This window comes from Geotrypetes seraphini, chromosome 5 (genome assembly GCF_902459505.1).
Source record: "Geotrypetes seraphini chromosome 5, aGeoSer1.1, whole genome shotgun sequence".
Taxonomy (NCBI): Eukaryota; Metazoa; Chordata; class Amphibia; order Gymnophiona; family Dermophiidae; genus Geotrypetes; species Geotrypetes seraphini.
Window position 1 is genome coordinate 54,752,107 of NC_047088.1, and position 19,486 is coordinate 54,771,592.

Consider the following 19,486-nt stretch of genomic DNA (forward strand, 5'->3'; position numbering starts at 1 on the left):
TTAAGCCTTACTGAACGCTGTTTACTGACACCTAAATAATACATGCTGGAATCGCATCTATGTAGGTACTTTAGGCTGTTGAATGCAACTATGGGCATGGCTAATGTCAGAAGTGGTGTTAGGTGGCCTAGAGCCTACATAGGTGCGATTCATGACAGAAATAGGTGTCAGAAATTAGGTCCAGAAAACCCTGGTCTACATTTCCGGCATCTATCTTTTGCGGAGGTGCAATTCTCTTTAGAACAGTCACGTGACTAATGCATGATTGGTAGCCTAAGTGCTGAGATGACAAACTCACTTCCTCAGACACACTGAAACGTGGTCCAGAAAGGTATAGTCATCCATGTCATAGACAGACAAAAGACCTGAAGAATCTCTATACTGTTGAGAGGTGGAAGAAACAGACACCCGAGGAAATTCTGAAGCAAAAGTGATTCACTTTGACTGCCAAGTGAAGGCAGCTTTGTGGCGATTGGGAAGTTTGGCTGTATACTTAGAAGAGAAGAATTGTGCCCCAATTTAACTCTTTTAGGCTTAGACGAAGAACATTTTTTACCAGAGCCTGGAGTCTGACTTCTGTTTTAAGTAAATTAATGGAAATGCTTTTAAAACAGAAAAAAGTTAAGTTTCTGGAATCCAGTGGATTACAGGATCCAAGGCAGGTCTTGTTAGACAAATCTGATCAATTTCTTTGACTGGTTAACCAAAGAACTGGATAGAGGGAGAGCAGTAGATGTGGTGTATTTAGATTTTAGCAAGGCCTTTAACAGTGACCCATAAAGGCATCCGATAAATAAACTGAGTGACCACAGTATGGGCCCCAAAGTGATGGGCCAGGTCAGGAACTGGTTGAGTGGAAGATGAAAGAAGGTAACGGTCAATAGAGATCACTCTGAGAAAAGGGATGTTACCAGTAATGTGCCAAAAGGTTCAGTTCTTGGGCTTGTTCTTTTTAACATTTTTGTAAGTGATACTGTTGAAGGCTGTCTGGTAAGAATTGCCTCTCTGTGGATGATACCAAAATCTGCAAGTTGGAGGTAGGGAGATGGGGTTGGGGGAGGGAGGGGTGCTACTATTGCAATATCATCTACTTGTCAAGCACCAAGAAAAATATGGCCAGACTCAAACTGATACAGAATACCGCGGTCAGACTCATTTATGGTCTGAAGAAATACGACCACGTGACTACTTTATCGTGAGCTGCATTGGCTCCCAGTGGAGGCATGAGTTGTTTTCAAGTTGGGATGTCTGTTATAAAGTTGCTTTTGGATTAGCCCCATTATATCTAGTTGATATATTTCTTATAGCATCTTACAAGAATAGTAGTCACATGCTCTGTTCGTTTTTCCACCAGTTAAAGGATGCAAAAGTAAGAAATATCTTGACCACAGGCTGGCCTCTCAAGCAGCACATCATGATAAAGATTTTCGGGACTTAATACGTACATCTTCTTATGAACAATTTAGAAAACAACTGAAAACTTTTCTTTTCTCAAAGTTTCTAATCTAATATTTCTCATTGTATCTTTTTGATGAAGTTTTTTAGACCGCATAGAACTATTTGGTTATGCAGTCTAGAAATCCGGTGTTATGTTATGTTATGCTACTAGACAGCAGATATTGATTTCTAAAATTGGAACCAGGAGCTTGAGGAGGGTCAGGGTGCAACTTGACACCAGGGATTGTTTTTATTAAAGCTGGGGAACAGGCAGGTTGGGTCACATCAAATAATTTGTTACTGCAGAAGACCTGATCCAAGAACTCAGTCCAGGTCTCTCTGCATTGCAGTGCACAGACTTTGGATCACAACATTTCTTTAATTTACTGTTTACTTCACAATATCTCTTTATGAATTTGTTTTACTACCATAAATAATTCCTTCCTCCTCTCCCCTTTTTACAAAAAAAAAAGAAAAAGAATAGCCATTCATAACAATTTTTCTCTTAGATGAATACTAGTGCTCCCAATTCGCTGATTCACCAATTCACGATTCGTTTCCCCCCATAACTGGACTCACCGATTCAGTGAACAGCCCTCCTCCCCAATGAGGCCTGGCATACTTCCATGGCCTCCTAAAGCAGCAGCAGCGGTGGCAGATGGCTGGCAGACACAGGCTCTAAATAGGCTTGTTTACAGCCTTCCCTGTGCTGTGTCAATGATGATGCAGCAGAGGGAAGGCCCAGGCAGGGCAAGCCACGAACAAGCCTGTTCAAAGCCTGAATCTGCTAGCCGTCCACCACCACTGCTGCTGCATTAGGAGGCCCGATGGTATGTCAGATCTCGGGGAGGGGGGTTCAGTCGGGAAGTGCTGCACAGGTGGATGAGAGGGATGGAAAGCTGCCGCACAGGGGGATAGGATGGAGGGACGGAAAGCTGCTGCACAGGGGAAGAGAGGAGGAATTGTTTGACTTGGGGTAGAGAAGAAGGAAGTGCAACAAAGAGATAGAAAGGGGTGAGAGGAAGAAGTCCTGTATATGGTGGAGGGGAGGGAGACATGCATGGAGAAGAGAGAGGAAGAAATATTGGACATAGGATGGAGGGCAAGGAGAGATGGTGCATGGAGAGAAAAAGAAATATTTCACAAGATAATGGAGGGAAATAGAGAGGTTTGACCCACGGCACAAGGTAGGGAGAAAGAGAGAGAGAAAGAGATGGTAGACAGTGGGAAACAAATTTTGGATATGGCAGTGGAAGGAAAGGTACAGAGATGGGAGATGGATGGTGAGCATAGAAAAAGAAGACAACGTAAAATGGGCAGGACACCCTGGTGAGCGAGTTAACATTAGACAAACAGAAACCAGAGCCTGGGACTAACATGATTTTAATAATAACATGACCAGACAACAAAAGGTAGAAAAAATAATTTATTTTCTATTTTGTGACTACAATATGTCAGATTTGAAATGTGTATCTTGCTAGAGCTGGTGTTAGGTCGTAGCTCACGCTCACTGTCTAACAGAGAGAGGAACCCTCTCTTTTGTTTATTTTGTTCACACCACAGCGTTGGCGTGGGGTTGGAGAGGGCAAAGGGTGGGTGAAGAAGCTACAAAATAAACCCACCAGGATGTTTGGAAAAAACACCCAATTGGACAGGAAAAGCAAATCAAATTAAAAAAAAAAAAAAAAAAAAAAAAAAAAAAAATCGATTCTATAGGCTGAACTGAATTGAAAATGTTTTCCCTGAATTGGGCAGCACTACTGAATACAAGCTCTCCAATGATGTCCACTCAGCCAATGCTAATAAATGATTACAGTGCAGAAACTCCATCCTATGGGAAGCATACTTACAAAAGATTCAAATCCATCCCATAATCAGATTTATTACCAGAACCTATCGGATGGTTAGTTGTAATAAAAAGTAACCCTTTATAGGATCCTTAGGAATAAACCTTCCAGGAAATTGGGTCCTTATTATTATTTACAAAAACAAAAAGAGAGGATCTCTTTGAAAGCTAATTGATTCCAGTCACACTCTGGAAGTAACCCAGAAATAACTGAAATGGTAATTGTAAAAGCCCATTTCTAAACTATCCAATGCAACTCCTGGGACATAATAATGAGCCAGAGATGACCTTCTTAAACTTGTACCTATGTATTTGTAACTGTGATCAAATTGTATTAATAACTGTACTAATCTACCTATACTAGCAACTCTATTGAATGTCCATGTCAAACTGACCATTGTAACTTCCTGGGTAACTGACCCAACCTCCTATAATGTAATCCAACCTTGAACTGAATAGGTAAAGGTGGAATAGAAAAACAACATAACATCCAAAATAAAATCTGGATTCAGACATTAGGTTTATGAATAAATCAGAAAGCTCTCTTATCTGCCTCCCAAATTAACTTTATTTCTTCAAACTAAAAAGATCCCCCTGATATCTCCCATCACTGATATAAATGCATTTGTCATAGAGGAGTTTATAGTTTATATTATTTTCCTAATTGTTGTTAGAGAGGAAAAATAAGAAAGTTCTACACAAATACAAAGTCACTGATTCTTTATCCTATTTATGAGAAAACCTGGAATTAATTCACAGCTTAGACTCCAAGATCCCGGCTTGATTAAGGGACCAATTTATCAAGCTCTTTTCTCATAGTCACAGAATGGGAGAGAAATTGCAGCCTCAGTGCAATACCAGAATGGCTGAAAGGCAGTGCTGGATATAGTTGCAATGGGAAAAATTCTCAGTTCAATTTATTTTCAGATGAATTGCCCATTCAGTTCATTTTTAAATGCTGAATTATTTGGATCATTTGTTTCACTCAGATCCATTAAAGTCAAGAGGCAAGCAATTGTGTGATAGGATTTTCCATCCATTTTCACAAAGGTGTTATCCCTGGTGAGCTTCACAAGCACTGCTTCCCATATGCAACAAATGCCCTTGAAATGTGTTAAACTTACAGCTCAAGATAAGAAAGGAAACAAAATGATATGTAAAATCAACCATACTGGTACCAAGTCTTTTTTATATTTTCATTTTACTATTGAACATACCTGGACTGGATTCTGGACTATGTATGTCCTTACAGTACTCTGTTGGTAGGGATCCTGTGAAAACAATAAAATCTCAATTAATATGGTTTAAAGGCATAATGCTTTTGTCTCACAAGATTTCACTATATTCTATAATGACTTACTCCAGAACTTGCATCTCAAAATGAATCGGTACTGTTTTAAGTAAAAAATAACTTGTTTAATCATATATTAAAAGCAAAGCTGAATATGAAAAAAGAAAGACGTTACAATTTAGAAATATGCAAGCTGGTATTTAAACTGTATAGTTAGTGTATGTTTTAAACACCAGCTATAGCCTTTATATTATTCACAGATATTCAGTGCCACAATTTGGATAAAGAGTAGTACTGAATATCCATACAGGGCAGAGTGTTGCAGCTATGCAGATAAAAGCAATATGGTGTTATCCAGATAGCTAACTGGATAAAAAATTAGAAAAACAATCAGCCAATCGCTGCCTGGCTGGCTCAGAACGTCCTCTACGACTTCAGAATTGACGTCGGAGAGACTTCCTGTCGGCTTTAGCAGCTGCAGCATGGCGGTAAGAGCAGGGGAAAGGAAGGAGGGAGGCTTTTTTTTTTTTTTGAGCGGCAGGGAGGCAGCAGGCTGGCTATAGCTAGGGAGGGAGGGAGAGAGGTAGACAGGCAGGCAGGAAGGCTTCGGGGTGGGGGTGGGACAAAGTGTGGAAGGAGGGACATAGGAAGGAGGCACTTGGGGCACTAAAGACATGGGAAGGATGCACTGGAGGCACTAAAGACAGGAAGGGGCACTAAGGATATGGGAAGGAGACACTGGGGGCACTAAAGACATGGGAAGGAGGCACTGAGGGCACTAAAGACATGGGAAGGAGGCACTGGGGGCACTAAAGACATGGGAAGGAGGCACTGGGGGCACTAAAGACAGGAAGGGGCACTAAGGACATGGGAAGGAGGCACTGGGGGCACTAAAGACATGGGAAGGAGGCACCGGGGGCACTAAGGACATGGGAAGGAGGCACCGGGGGCACTAAGGACATGGGAAGGAATAGAAAGGGACAATTTTTGGGCCTAAGTGCAGAAAGAAAGGATACACAGACAGAAGGAAACGCAACCAGAGACTCATGAAATCAATCACCAGACAGCAAAGGTAGGAAAAATGATTTTATTTTCAATTTAGTGATCAAAACGTGTCAGTTTTGAGAATTTATATCTGCTGTCTATATTTTGCACTATATTTGTCTATTTTTCTATAGTTACTGAGGTGACCGAGCTCGCAGAGATGGGGCGGAAACGGGGTTTTTAAATTTTAGTCTTAGTAGTTTGCCGGTCTACAAAATAATTCTTTTATTTCTGCTGGTCCATGGGTGTAAAAACGTTGAAAAACACTGATGTAGAGTATGACGGCTTTCTTTTTCGCCCAGCCGCACGCGTTCAAAAAGCCGCGCACGCGCAGCTGCTCAAGTTGATCAATCTTCTCCTCTCCTGCAACTTCCTGTTTCCGGTTGCATCAGAGGAGAATATTGAACAAATTTTCTTGTATCTGTTTTAAGTTGATCATGGGAATGTCTCCAGTTAACTTTTTTCCACATTTTGTTTTATATAGACCAACAGGGGAAACCAGAAGCTTGCACTTATTTGCTTATCCCAAAAATTAATGGTTGTAGATACAAGACTTTTTTTTAGATAAGACCCTAGCGTTTCAAGCAGGTAAACAGCAGTCTTGGCTAGGCAATTGTATTCATCAAGCTATGTCATCTTATAGTTCTTTTCGGAAAATAAGCAAGACAGCGCTGTTCGATAAATTTATTTCTTAACACTGTCCATTATTACTGAAATTGTATTTTTAAAGTTCACAACTTGGAATTTTATTGAATGTTTGAATTTTCATGTTATTTCTGTATTTCACTGATTGTCCAGCTCTTCTTAGTGTAAACTGCCTAGAACTTTTGGTTATGGCAGTATAACAGGACAAAGTTATTATTATTATTATTATTACTAATGAATTTAGAGAACCTTAGAATATTAGCAAAATAAAGAATCCTCGAGTTTAACGATGTGTGTTCAGATTTCAAAGGTTGGTAAAATTCAAATTCTAGAAACCAAACCAGCTGGGCATGTGCGGCTGGGTGAAAAAGAAAGCCGGCATACTCTACATCTAAGGTGAGGTGGAGGGAGGGAGATGGCGGAACACTGCAATCGGTCGGGTGTCTGCTGTTTTTGTATCACTGCCTGCCTGCGCTCACGTTCCAGATCCTCCTGTTGCTCATTGTACTGCAGCATCTTCATGATTATGTGCTCAGGTGGGCATTTTTAGTGTGCACAATTGACCTGATTCGAGCTATAGGTGAACATGGGGGAACACGTCATTGCAAGGGAGGACAAATCAATTGATTCATTTTATGTTCTGTTTTTACTACAGGGCAGAGGCACTGAAACAGATTCTCAGTGCAGTAGTAGTAGTGGCAGGACTCTCTTCTGTCTTCATGGTGTTTCGCAGTACTGAGGCTTATATGGATGCTTCGGGGACGGTGACGGGGCTGTGAATGGGATGGCAGTAACGGTGACGGGACGGTGAAGGGAATGGCGGAGACGGGGCGGTGAAGGGGACGGTGAGCCGGGGACGGGGCAGTGACAGGGACAGATTTTTTCCCAGTGTCATTTTCTAACTGTGGTTGCACACGATACCAACACCTGCCAAAACGCATCCCATACCAGCCCTGTCCAAGCAATGGTCTAACACATCATCAAGACCTAGATCCTAGACTCCACACCAGTGGCGTTCGGCAACCAGAAGATTTACATCTTCCAAAGACCGGTCATGCTCTCAGCCCCAGCATCGATGCTCATCATCAGTAACATCCCGGAGTAATTCTCAATGCTCTCCTCGATGACACAGTCATCATTCTCCTCCTCCTCGACACTCATCTTGACGTTCTCCATTTCCCAGACAAAACATTGAAGACTATGGCTGACCTCTCTCACCATTCTTCTTACGATTATCCAGAATTGCCTTTGATATCACCTGAAGAACATTAGCTGTCTCTATTGATATGAGGCATCAAGCATGGCTCAGAATGTCTGATCTGGACGCTAATGTTCAGGAGAGTCTAGCTAATATTCCTCATCTTGGAGACAAATTGTTTGGAGATAAAATAGAAGAGGCAACTCAGAAAATAAAGAGACAAGAAGACTCAATGACTACCTTGCAACCTCCAAGGAAAACTTGGCAGAAATTCCTACCAGCACAATAAAGAACAAAAAAGCAAAAAAAAAGTGTGGAGAAAAAGATCTCAGTCTGTCTTCATGGATCTTAAAAAAAAATCCACACACTAAAGTGAGTTCTTTATATCAGTTTTTTCATCAGGCTGCCCCAAATACCTTTCAAATTAACAGCTAATCTATTCAGCCTATCCCAAATGCTATCGGAAGTCAATGAATGCCACAGTTCAACAGTTCAAGCAGAGCATGCATATCATGCAATCAGATTTAGCTGTAGTTGATCCCGATCACACTCTAGCTGCAGTGCCGGCGCTGGATATTCGACAACTCGTTGTTCCACTTTTCTCCCTGGATCCAACAGTGTCACAGTTCGCACTGCAGTAAGGCTCTTGGGCACCAAACCTCTTCATTCAACAAATAAATCTCTGTTTCATATCTCTGCTGTGTCAGGGGTGGCACACAATGTCATGCAGACATCCCCATCAAAAGATTCTTTCAAGCAGTTTACAGAACTTTCAAGAAGATGCGTCTGAGCTTCTGAAGTTCTGTAAACTGCATTAAAAATCTTTTGACGGGCATTGCAGCTACAGTGTGATTGGGATTAACTACAGTCTGATTGCATTATATGCATGCCCTGCTTGAATTGTTGAACTGTGGCATGAATTGACTTCCGACAGAGTTTGGGATAAGCTGTTAATCTGAAAGGTATTTGGGGCAGCCTGATGAAAAAACTGATATAATGAACTCACTTTAGTGTGTGTATTTTTTTAAGCTCCATGAAGACAGACAGATCTTTTTACACCATGCTTTTATTTTTTTTTTTTTTTTTGGGGGGGGGTTGTTTTGTTCTTCATTGTGCTAGATGATCAAGGAGCAAAAAGGGTGCTCAGGGAGGATAAGGCCTAGCGGAGAGACTGACTGAATTATTTTCTTCGATCTTTATGGAAGAAGATGTAAGAGATCTACCTCAACAAGAAATGGTTTTCAATTCTGATAATATGGAAGGAACTAAAAGAAATCTCAGTGAATCTGGAAGATGTACTAAGCCAAAACGACAAGTTAAAATCACCTGGACCAGATGGTATACATCCCAGGGTACTAAAATAACTCAATGTCATTGCTGACCTGCTGTTAGTGATTTGTATTCTGTCGCTAAAATCGTCTGTAGTACCTGAAGATTGGAGGGTGGCCAATATTACGCCGATTTTTAAAAAGGGTTCCAGGGAAGATCTGGGAAATTAAGACCGGTAAGCCTGATTTCAGGGCTGGGCAAAATGGTGGAAACAATTATAAAAAATAAAATTGTAGGACATGTAGACAAACATGATTTAATGAGACAGAGTCAGCATGGGTTCAGCTGAGGGAAATCTTGCCTCACCAATTTGCTTGACTTCTTTGAAGGTGTGAATAAACATGTGGAGAGAGGTGAGACGGTTGATGTAGTGTATCTAGATTTTCAGAAAGCTTTTGATAAAGTTCCTCATGAGAGGTTCCTGAGAAAATTAAAGAGTCATGGGATAGGTGGAAAAGTTTAATTGTGGATAAGGAATTTGTTATCGGATAGAAAACAGAGGGTAGGGTTAAATGGTCATTTTTCTCAGTGGAATAGAGTGAACAGTGGAATGCCGCAGGAAAACACATGCACTATTTTCTTTCCCATCTGCCAAGGGCTGTAAATTTAAAAGATTTCAACGTCTGCTGTCCTTTCAAGTGGCATTATGGGATAAGGATTTGACTTTCTTAATTATGTCAACTGATTCTTATCTACAATTTTGACGTGTCTTAAAAACATATCTTTTCACTGAATACTTTGAAAATTAGGCATACCTTACCATTTTTCCATTTAAAATTAGATGCTGGCCCTGCCTCTGAATATCAACCTCATACTGTGGCCCTATTTAGTTAAAAAGGCCAAAAGCATAGTAGGAGCAATAATTAGTTTCAACAGTCCTCAAAAACCCAGATAACTTTAACCTGCATAGTCTGCCATAATAAGGGAAAACAAAACTATACAAGTAGTTTTGCTTTCATTATTGCATAATGAAAATACATTCCCCTTAGAGATTTTAGGAATTAGTTTCCAATGGAAACAGTGCACTTAATTCTGTTTATAGAAGTTTCTTCCCTCGTCAGGAGCATCCCAAGTTGGAAGCATACCCTGTTCAACATGCCTTAGCACTTCCGTCCCGCCCATCGAGTCATGGCCAAGCAGGGGAGGGAATGGTTCATCACAATTTTGGCACCTCTGCCTCTCTTGTTCCCTATGTAGCTGCACTGCCCTGCACATAATTTGCTACAGCCCTGTCTTTTTGACCACCTCTGCCCTCAGAACAGCTCAAAACAATGCAAGCTGCTGAACAATGTGGACACTTCTACCCACTGTAAGAGCAATTCTGTTAACTGGACACCTGAATTTACAGTACACTTGTAAATGTACAGAATGCTAGCACTTTTGCAGCAAAGTGTACACCTGTATGTGAATGTGGCAGCAAAACACCTAAGCTGTAAGTGTGTGTGTAAGTAAGTAGCATACCATGTAAAGGTAAGGAGGGTATTCACATGTGAGGGGCTGCCACTTATGTGCACAACTTTACAGGATACAGCCCCATTTGGCTGCTCACAGTTACATCTCTATTATTAGTGTAACTACAGATTCCTATATTTTAGACTCCTCAATGCTGGGGGATATGTTATTGATCTATGGAATCTGGGTGCCCAGGTGCCATTAGAGAATAGGCTCTCATCATGTGGCATCAGGGTACCTAAAAGGTAGCACTCACTTATAGAATTACCTCCACCAAGCAAGAACAAAAAAAGTGACCACATCTGTGGGTAAAGTGCCCCAAGTCCTTCTGGCTTCTGACACGGGTGATAAGTTAGACAAAAGAAAATTTCCTCTAAAAATGTTGAATAGCTACTACTAATAAACCAGGAATGAAATAACCATTTTGAAATAATAATAATAATTTTTATTCTTATATACCGCCAAAGCCATGTAAGTTCGAAGCGGTTTACACCAAGAGGCGCTGGACAATCAGCGAAGAGGTTACAATCAAAGTCAGCAATACAATCTTACATAATAAAGAACGTGAAAGCTATAGAGTTTTTAGGGTTATTGGATTGAATAAGGAGTGCTGAGTAGATTCTTAGTTAACAAATCGATTGAACAGACTCGTTTTTAATAGTTTTCTAAAATTGAAGTAGGATGAAGAGAGCGCGAAAACGTTACTAGATAGAGTAATAAGTTGCACGAAAGGTTGGAAATTTTAAAAAATAGAATTGTCCCATAAAAACATAAGAATTGCTGCTGCTGGGTCAGACCAGTGGTCCATCTTGCCCAGCAGTCCGCTCACGTGGCGGCCCTTTGGTCATTATTGCTTCCAATGAGAACCACATGGGAAGCATTGGAGAAATAAAATCACAAATGCCATTGTCTGAAAGCTTCTATTTTGTGTTTTCTTCCCCTGAAATCTGCTTGTTTACATTTTTTCTGCAGTTTTCTTTCTCCTGGGAATTCATACTGTATGTGTTGGATTAGGTACTAAGCCATCTGCCCTTTCTAAAGCTAAAATAGAAAAACAAAACCCACAGCTGTGAATAGAAAAATAACCAAAATTCCAGAGAAAGTATGCAGGAGATAAGCCAAACTAAACCTACTAACATTTTCAATAACATTTTCAATAACATTTTCAATGTGTTAAACTTCAGGCTTACAAAAAGAGCCAAGTCAATCAACTTAATTTAAAAAAAAAAGAGGCAAAGAAACCTACTGACTCATCAATGGCTCAATTCATTTAATTTTGAACATCAAAAATTTACTGCCAAAGTTATCTAGTTTTGTCAACAGAAATAATTGCTCTTATACTAAAACCTCGTCAGAAGCACTGCACCATTCAGAAAAGAATGCAAATCTCTAAGAAACTCTAACACGGCCCTCACTCTCAAATTGCACAACCCATAATCAACTTAATTTTAATATGCAAGACTCACTATTCTTTTTACCTAGAGGCATTTGATCATACTCCTGTAAAGAAATCGACTTGAACTAAGAGCAACAGTGAAAAAAACACATACACTCAACAGAACTACCTGAATTAAAAAATATTTAAAACACTCAATGCCATTTGAAACAATGTGACAACCTGCCATTGCTATTGAAAAAAAAACCTACTAACATCTACTATAATCATAGTAACATAGTAGATGACAGCAGATAAACAACTGAATGGTCCAATCGGTATGCCCAACAGTTACACTCATTATAAATTCATACTTAAATTGAATCATCTTTTTTCTTTGATATTACTAGGTGCTAAATTGTAGACATCTGCCTAGAACTACTGGAGTTATTGTCAAAGCTTAATACTTTGGGTTCCAACTACTGGAGTTGCCACTGAACCTCACTCCAGCTTATCCAAACCATCACATCATTATGGAATACAGACTGTAAAGGTTTGCCCAGCACCTTCCTCATGTTCTAAATTACTGGAGTTCCCATCGAAGCCCTCCCAAGTCCATCCTAAACCAAACTGTCATATATGTGGCACAGACCATACAAGTCTGCCTAGTACCAGCCTTTGTTCTTCAGTTAATGCCTTTTATTTTCTAATTAGAGATCCACTGTGTTCATCCCACACTTTTTTGAATTCTTTCACTGTTTTCCTCTCCATCACCTTCCTTGGAAGGGCAATCCAGGCATCAACCACTTTCTCCATGAAAAATAATTTCCTAACATTACTCCTAAGTCTACCACCCCACAACTTCAATTTATGACCTCCATTTTTTTCTGGAGGAAAAGTCCATAGTCTGCTGTTGAGACAGACATGGGGAAAGTCATTGCTTGCCCTGGAATTGGTAGAATAGAATATTGCTATTTGGGTTTTTGCCAGGTGCTTGTGACCTGGATTGGCCACTGTGGAAGAAGGATACTGGGCTAGATGAACAATTGAGCTGATCCAGTATGGTTATTCTTATGTTATGTTCTCTACACAAGTCCAACAGACCGCTAAAGCCTGCCGTTTCTTTCTCTATAATATCACCAAAATTAGACCTTCCTGTTCAGAGCAGTGAGCACACTACCAAAACCCTTATCCACACTCTTATCACCTCTCACCTAGATTACTGCAACTTGCTTTTCACAGGTCTTTCACTAAACAATCTCTCTCTCTCCTTCAATCCCTTCAAAATTCTGCTGCAAGACTTATATTCTGCCAGTGTCACCCCTCTCCTCAAGTCATTTCATTGGCTCCCTATCCATTTCCTCACACAGTTCAAACTCCTCTTATTGACTTACAAGTGTAGTCACTCTGCAGCTCCTCTCCTCTCTTACTCTCCCTATACTCTTCCCCAGGAACTCTGTTTATCAGGTAAGTGTCTCTTATCTGTACCCTTCTCCTCTACTACCAACTCCAGACTCTCTCCCTTCTAGCTTGCTGCACCATATGCCTGGAATAGACTACCTGAGACACTACATAAGCTCTGTCTCTAGCAGTGTTCAAATGTAGGCTAAAAGCCCACTTTTTTGAGGCTGCTTTTAACTCCTCTTATCAATGTCTATTTTTTAACCCTCTGTGAGAAATTATCTGAGGGGAGGAGTTAAGATGGCGGTGGTTTAGAAAGCAGCATGTATACCTCTGAACTTGCCATTTGTTTCCTACCAGAAAAGTTCCTGATGCCACATACCAAGAGAAAGGGTGCTGTCTGCTCTGACCCCTCCATGGCTAAGACATCCACCCCGAATCAACGATCGATTCTTGAGTTCATTCCTGCTGCCACTGGACCCCGAGGAGCTGGAGGGTTTCCGAAGCTGACTCCGGCGGGAGGAGCAGCCTGCGACGCCGAGATGGAGGTTTCCCTCTCCCCTCCAGTAACTGTTCCACCACTTCAACCTGCTCTACTAGCGGAACAGTTGGGAGATCCCTGTTCGGAGGAAGAGTCAGGGGAAACCCCATTTGAAAGGGCTGTGGCCACGAGAGGACAGAGAGAGCAGGGAGCTCTGTGAGCCAGCAGGACAGCTGGCCCAGGAAGAGGAAGACCCACAGTGGTGACTCTCGAGAGCATATGGAATGCTCTCGAGAGATTGAACCTAACGGTGGCTGGATCTTCAAAGGAACTGGCTACCCTGTTGAATGTATAGGGAAATCATTAGCTAGCATCAAGGAAGAATTCTCTTTGGAAATTAAAGAAGTTAATGATAAAGTTGGAAATTTACAACAATTAAGTAATGAGATTGTGAAGATTGAACAATTAGAAAAACATAATAGGAGGCTTAATTTACATCTATTGAATTTTCCAAAATCTCTCGGAGTGACACCTTTTGAAATGTATAAAAAGTATTTGGTTGAAGTTTTGAAATTTTCCACTGAAGCCATTCCCCCTTTAAATCATATATATTATTTGCTAAATAAGAAGCAACCAGGTGCCATCCCAGAAGATGAAGATTTAAATTTGCCCGAACCTTTAAATGTTACTGAATTGTTGGAATCTACGCCATCTTCAGATACAGAAAGAGCTACGCTATTAATTTCCTTAGTGTTTGAACAAGATCTTAACACTATCTTGAGATTATATTTTCACAATTCTCAAATTTTGTTTTATTGGAAAAAAAGTTTTGATTTTCCCTGATGTTACCAGGATTACACAAGAACGGAGGAAATTGTTCCTGGCAATGTTTAATTAAATTTCTAGGTGTGAAATATGTTTTCTTTATGCCAGAACAACTCTGAGCCTTCTTGGACATGAAGAAGCTAGCAACCGGGACAGTTTAATAAGATCTTTAACAGTTTAAAGTAAGAAATGGGTCCTGGACCCTAAAGCTTTCTCTTAGTTTAGAGAGCATTTTCTTTTTCTTTTTTATAAGTTGCTCTTCACTTTTGGCACTCCTGCTCCTCCAACTGTGGTCTAAGAAAGACTAATATCCTCTTTTACTAAGGTACGCTAAGGGGTCCATAGACTAACATGCATGCACTAGCATTTAGCACGTGCCAAACGGATTATCGTGCACTAATCGGTTAGCGCACCTTAGTAAAAGAGGGCCTAAGACAGTTATGTTTTATTGATCAACTGTATTTGTTTCCTATATAGATTTTTCTATCTGTATTGCCTTAAATAAGAGTAATCTTGTGAAATTATGCAAAAATTAATCAAGAAATATTTTTTAAAAAATTTCCCTAGCAGTGTTTGTCTGTTTTGATTAGATTGTAAGCTCTATCGAGCAGGGATTGTCTCATACATGTTTGTCTGGCAGTGCTATAGAAATTATAAGTAGTTTTAAGTAGTAGTAGTAATTTCTATTTGCTGTAATTTTCTTAGGGGCTCTTTATTAAGCTGTGTTAAGCCTAACATAGCAAATATGGCCTAACATGGGATGCCACTAAAGCATTTTGCATTACTTTTGTCATGTGCAGGTGCTAACCATATATTGTTTTTGTATTTTTTGAGAAGGCGAGTTGGGAGCATGAAGTGGGTGCTCCTGTGCCAACCAGTTACCACACGCATGGAGGGGCATAATCGAAAGGAACATCTAAGTCCATTTTCATCTAAGTCGCAAGTCATCCAAAGTAAAAAAGAGCCTAGAACACATTTTCAAAAAAATACGTCCAAAAATTTTTTTTGTTTCGAAAATTGTCTAACTATACGTCCTGCCGATCTGATCGTCCAAGTCGCTAAATTGTCCCATCTTTATACTACATTTTCATCCAACTTTTCATCCAAGTTTAAAACGCCTAGAACAAGCCCTGTTGGACATGGGAGGGGTCTGCAAAGTGATGGACTGAACATCCAGACATAGTATCTAAATAGTGGGGTACCTTACAGGGCACTGCTGTGAACTTCACAAAAAGGGTGCCATGTCATCATCTCACTACAGTTCCCTTATAGGTCGGTGGTCGGTGATCACTGGGGTAGTGTGGGGGGGGTCTGTTTTATGTGTTTACAGTGCTTATCTGGTGACTTTAGGTGGGTTTTTGTGACTTAGACCATGTTTTAAATGGTCTAAGTCACAACATCCAAGTTCCTTCGATCCTGGGCTGTATAACTTTCGGTTATACATGCTGTACGACTAAGTCTAAGCCGGCCCACGTCCCGCCCTTGACACTCCTCCTGAAATACTCCGTTTAGCTTTAGTCGTTCAGCGGCACTATGAAGGCCGAGGTCGTTTAGAAATACGTCCAAAAACAGTTTTTATTATCGGCACTTGGATGTATTTTGACAATGTTCATCCAAGTGCCGACTTAGGCCGTTTTTTGAACATTCTTCTCTTTCGATTATGAGCACCTTACTGTTTAGAACACAAATAATGCAGGAGCCTTTACTGCTTTCTATTTTGTAAGCAGTAAGTACTCCCTAATGTTTTATAACGGCTGCGCACTAATAGCAACATTAGTACATAGTCATTAATGGAAAAAAAAAAATAGAAAGTTAGGGTTTTAAAATCATAGCAAAAATGACCTTAGCATACATGAAAGATATGAATAAGTGAGCACTAAGGCCAATTTCTACCACAGCTTAACAAAAGGGCCCCTTAAACTGGCACATCACAAAGTATATAAAATTTGTTTAAAGAATTAAAGCCTACATGTTTTTCTAATGTAATATTCATTTTCATTAGATTCAGTTATAGAGAGTCTATAACACTAAAAATGTTACAGTAAACTCTCACAATTCAAAATTTTACTTCTCACTTATAAAACCTAACGCCATCACATCCCTCCCTTTATAGACAAACATTTAATCCCTTACGCTTCAACCCAAACACTACGCTCAAATGATCAATATGCTTGTTGTTCCCTCTGTCCAAGAGATTTTTTACGATACCACCAGGAAGTCCATCTTCTCATTCATAGCACCCACACTCTGGAACACTCTTCCCCTACATATAAAGCAAGAGTCTTCCCTCACAATATTCAAAACAAAACTCGAAACCTTTTTATTCAAGGATGCCTATGATACCTAATCCAGGAGTCCATTTCCTTTCCCTGAAATACCAATATTCATTTCAGATTCTCAACTCCAAACACCTCCCTAGAGGCAAATTAACTCCTAATGTTCTATCCATCCCCCTCCCTCCTTTATAGATTTGTTTTTATCTCGATGTATTTTTTACCACCTCTTGTTCTTTCCCTCTTGTCATGTCAGTCTTAAATAATATGTGTAACCTCCCCCCCACCCCCAACATCTATTTATCATGTGGTGGAATTTATTTATTTTTTTTTCTTTTTAGTTCTTTTAATCATTGTTTTAAAATATTTTTATCGATTGTAAACCGTCTAGATAAATTTTGATGGTCGGTATATCAAAGAAATAATTAACTTGGAAACTTAGTTATCCGTCACTTGTAGGTCCAGCATCTGGTCTTCCCTTCTTTCTGGGTCACTTTCTCTCCCCCCTTATCAGTCCAGCATCCATCCATCTCTCCTCCCCTGCACCCTGCTGGACCTTCCCCCCATAAATACTTCTGGTCCACCTCTATCCATATGGGTCTGGCCTCCTGGACCTCCCTCACTTATCAAAGCAGCAGCGGCAGCCAGTCAGCAGAGGTAGAAACATAGAAGATGACGGCAGATAAGGGCCATAGCCCATCAGGTCTGCCCACTCTACTGACCCACCCCCAAGTCTACTATGCTAGGGATCCCACTCCTAGTGACAGGTTCCCTTGGCTTAACCTTCTAAGGGATCCCACATGGGTATCCCATTTGCTCTTAAATTCTTGCACGTTGTTTGTCTCGATCAACCACTCTCTCGGTGAAGAAATATTTCCTGGTGTCGCCATGAAATTTCCCGCCCCTGAGTTTGAGCGGATGCCCTCTTGTGGCTAAAGGTCCTTTGAGAAAGAGAATCTCTTCTTCCATCTCGATATGGCCGGTAATATACTTAAACGTCTCGATCATGTCTCCTCTCTCCCTACGTTCTTCGAGCGAGTACAGCCGCAAATTTTTCAGCCTTTCCTCGTACGATAGATCCTTGAGCCCAGAGACCATCCTGGTGGCCATCCGTTGCACCGACTCTACTCTCAGCACATCTTTTTGGTAGTGTGGCCTCCAGAATTGCACACAGTATTCCAAATGAGGCCTCACCATGGTTCTGTATAATGGCATTATGACTTCAGGCTTCCGGCTGACAAAACTCCTGCGCTGAAAACAGGCTGCTTGCGGCCAGCCCCGGCAGAGCCTTTCCTCTGCCATGTCAGAAGTGATGTGTCAGAGGAAAGGCCCTGCCAGGACTGGCCATAAGCAACCTGTTTTCAGCACTGCCTCTGCTGACCAGCTGCCACTTCGAGTAAGGGAGGGGGGGTCATGGCTCAGGACCTCTGCCACTGCTTCGGGGCTGGAGGGGAGTTTGCAGCTCAGGACTGCTGCCGCTGCTGGTTTGAAGCTGGGAGGGCAGGTTGTAGAGAGGGGGTTTGCAGCTCAGGACTGCTGCTTCGGAGCTGAAGGGAGGTGGGGGGTTCATGGCTCAGAACCACTGCCACTGCTGCTGCTTCAAGGCTGGAGGGAGGGCAGAGGAACTCAAGGCACAGGACCACTGCCAATTCAGAGCCAAATTTTTTTTTTTTTTATATAGCAATTTTTTTTTTTTGCCAGTTGGGTGAGTGACAGTTTCTTGAGTACCAGTTAATCAGGATTCTACTATATATGTGTTAAGGTTTTGCAATTATTGTTCAATAATAGTCAAAATTAACACGTTGAAACTGCAAAACCTGATTTAACTTCCATGCATTTTTAGAATATCTACCATGCTGTTGAGACAGAGGAAAGTTTGCTTCTGCATGTTAGCAGCACAGCAGATAATGCAGCATAAAGCAGAGTTAACTGTTAACTTCTGCATTAACTATACAGTAGAATCCGTCTATTCCTCATTTTTCTATGTTTGTGTGCGCTAAGTGCTAAATTATAGAATAATACAGTAAATGCACTGTGCTGTTATCATATTCTAGAAATCATGTTAAATAGATAAAACACAGGACCATAAGAAAGTTACTAACAACAACAATTTGCTTATTGCATTTGAAACACCAAATACAAACAGCAAAACTTAAAGAGTTTGCCACTGAATGCATCTAATTTAAAAGAAGCCTCATATCTGTAGCAATACAAAATATTTATCTTCCCATGTTAAAGAAACAATAGCATTATACCAAACTTGTTTATATTCCTGGACATTTTCAGTAACAGCAAGAAAGTGATTTTTTTTTTTAAGACATTGATGGGTTGATGTTCAAAACCTAATGCCTGTGCTCTAATGCACATACTGTATGTCAAACACAAGGCCCGTGGGTCAAATCTGACCCATAGTGACTGTGCACCTGACACTACCACTGTAGTGAAACCCTCTCCAGGAATCAATGGAACTCGGTGTTAAAATACTATGAATTATGGTAAAATAACATGTCTTAATGGTAGCCCACGTTGAAAATTGTCCCCTCAATCTCCTATGCCAAAAGGAAGCCAAGTTGGCTGGAGAGCCCAGTCAGATAGTTAAAGAAAACATGCCAGCTTTTAAAGAAATGAGCTAAAGCTAAAAGAACAGGAGACTGGAACCAATTGAACAAACATTTCTTAATTGTCTCTATGGATTTTTGTTTTAAAAAACTGCCTGTAGTACCTCATCAATCTTTCCAATGGCAGAGAGAGTGGCACCAGGTGTCTACATTGCAGGCCTCTAATTACAGTGTTTGTTCTGCTTTGAACTTCAAGGCTGTGAACTGCAGTAGGTGTTGGGAGGGTCACCAATTACTGTTTTAATATGCAACTAATCCCAGATCCTGAGGG

General features: G+C 40.7%; 1 protein-coding gene across 1 annotated transcript in view; it reads right to left on the bottom strand.

The window, feature by feature from the left end:
* POF1B (POF1B actin binding protein) overlaps positions 1–19,486 on the bottom strand; it is a 142,516-nt gene that overhangs the window by 103,538 nt on the left and 19,492 nt on the right. Inside the window, exon 2 of the mRNA XM_033946778.1 lies at positions 4,501–4,554. Coding sequence (XP_033802669.1) covers positions 4,501–4,554 — 54 coding nt within the window. The remainder of the gene's footprint in view (positions 1–4,500; positions 4,555–19,486) is intronic.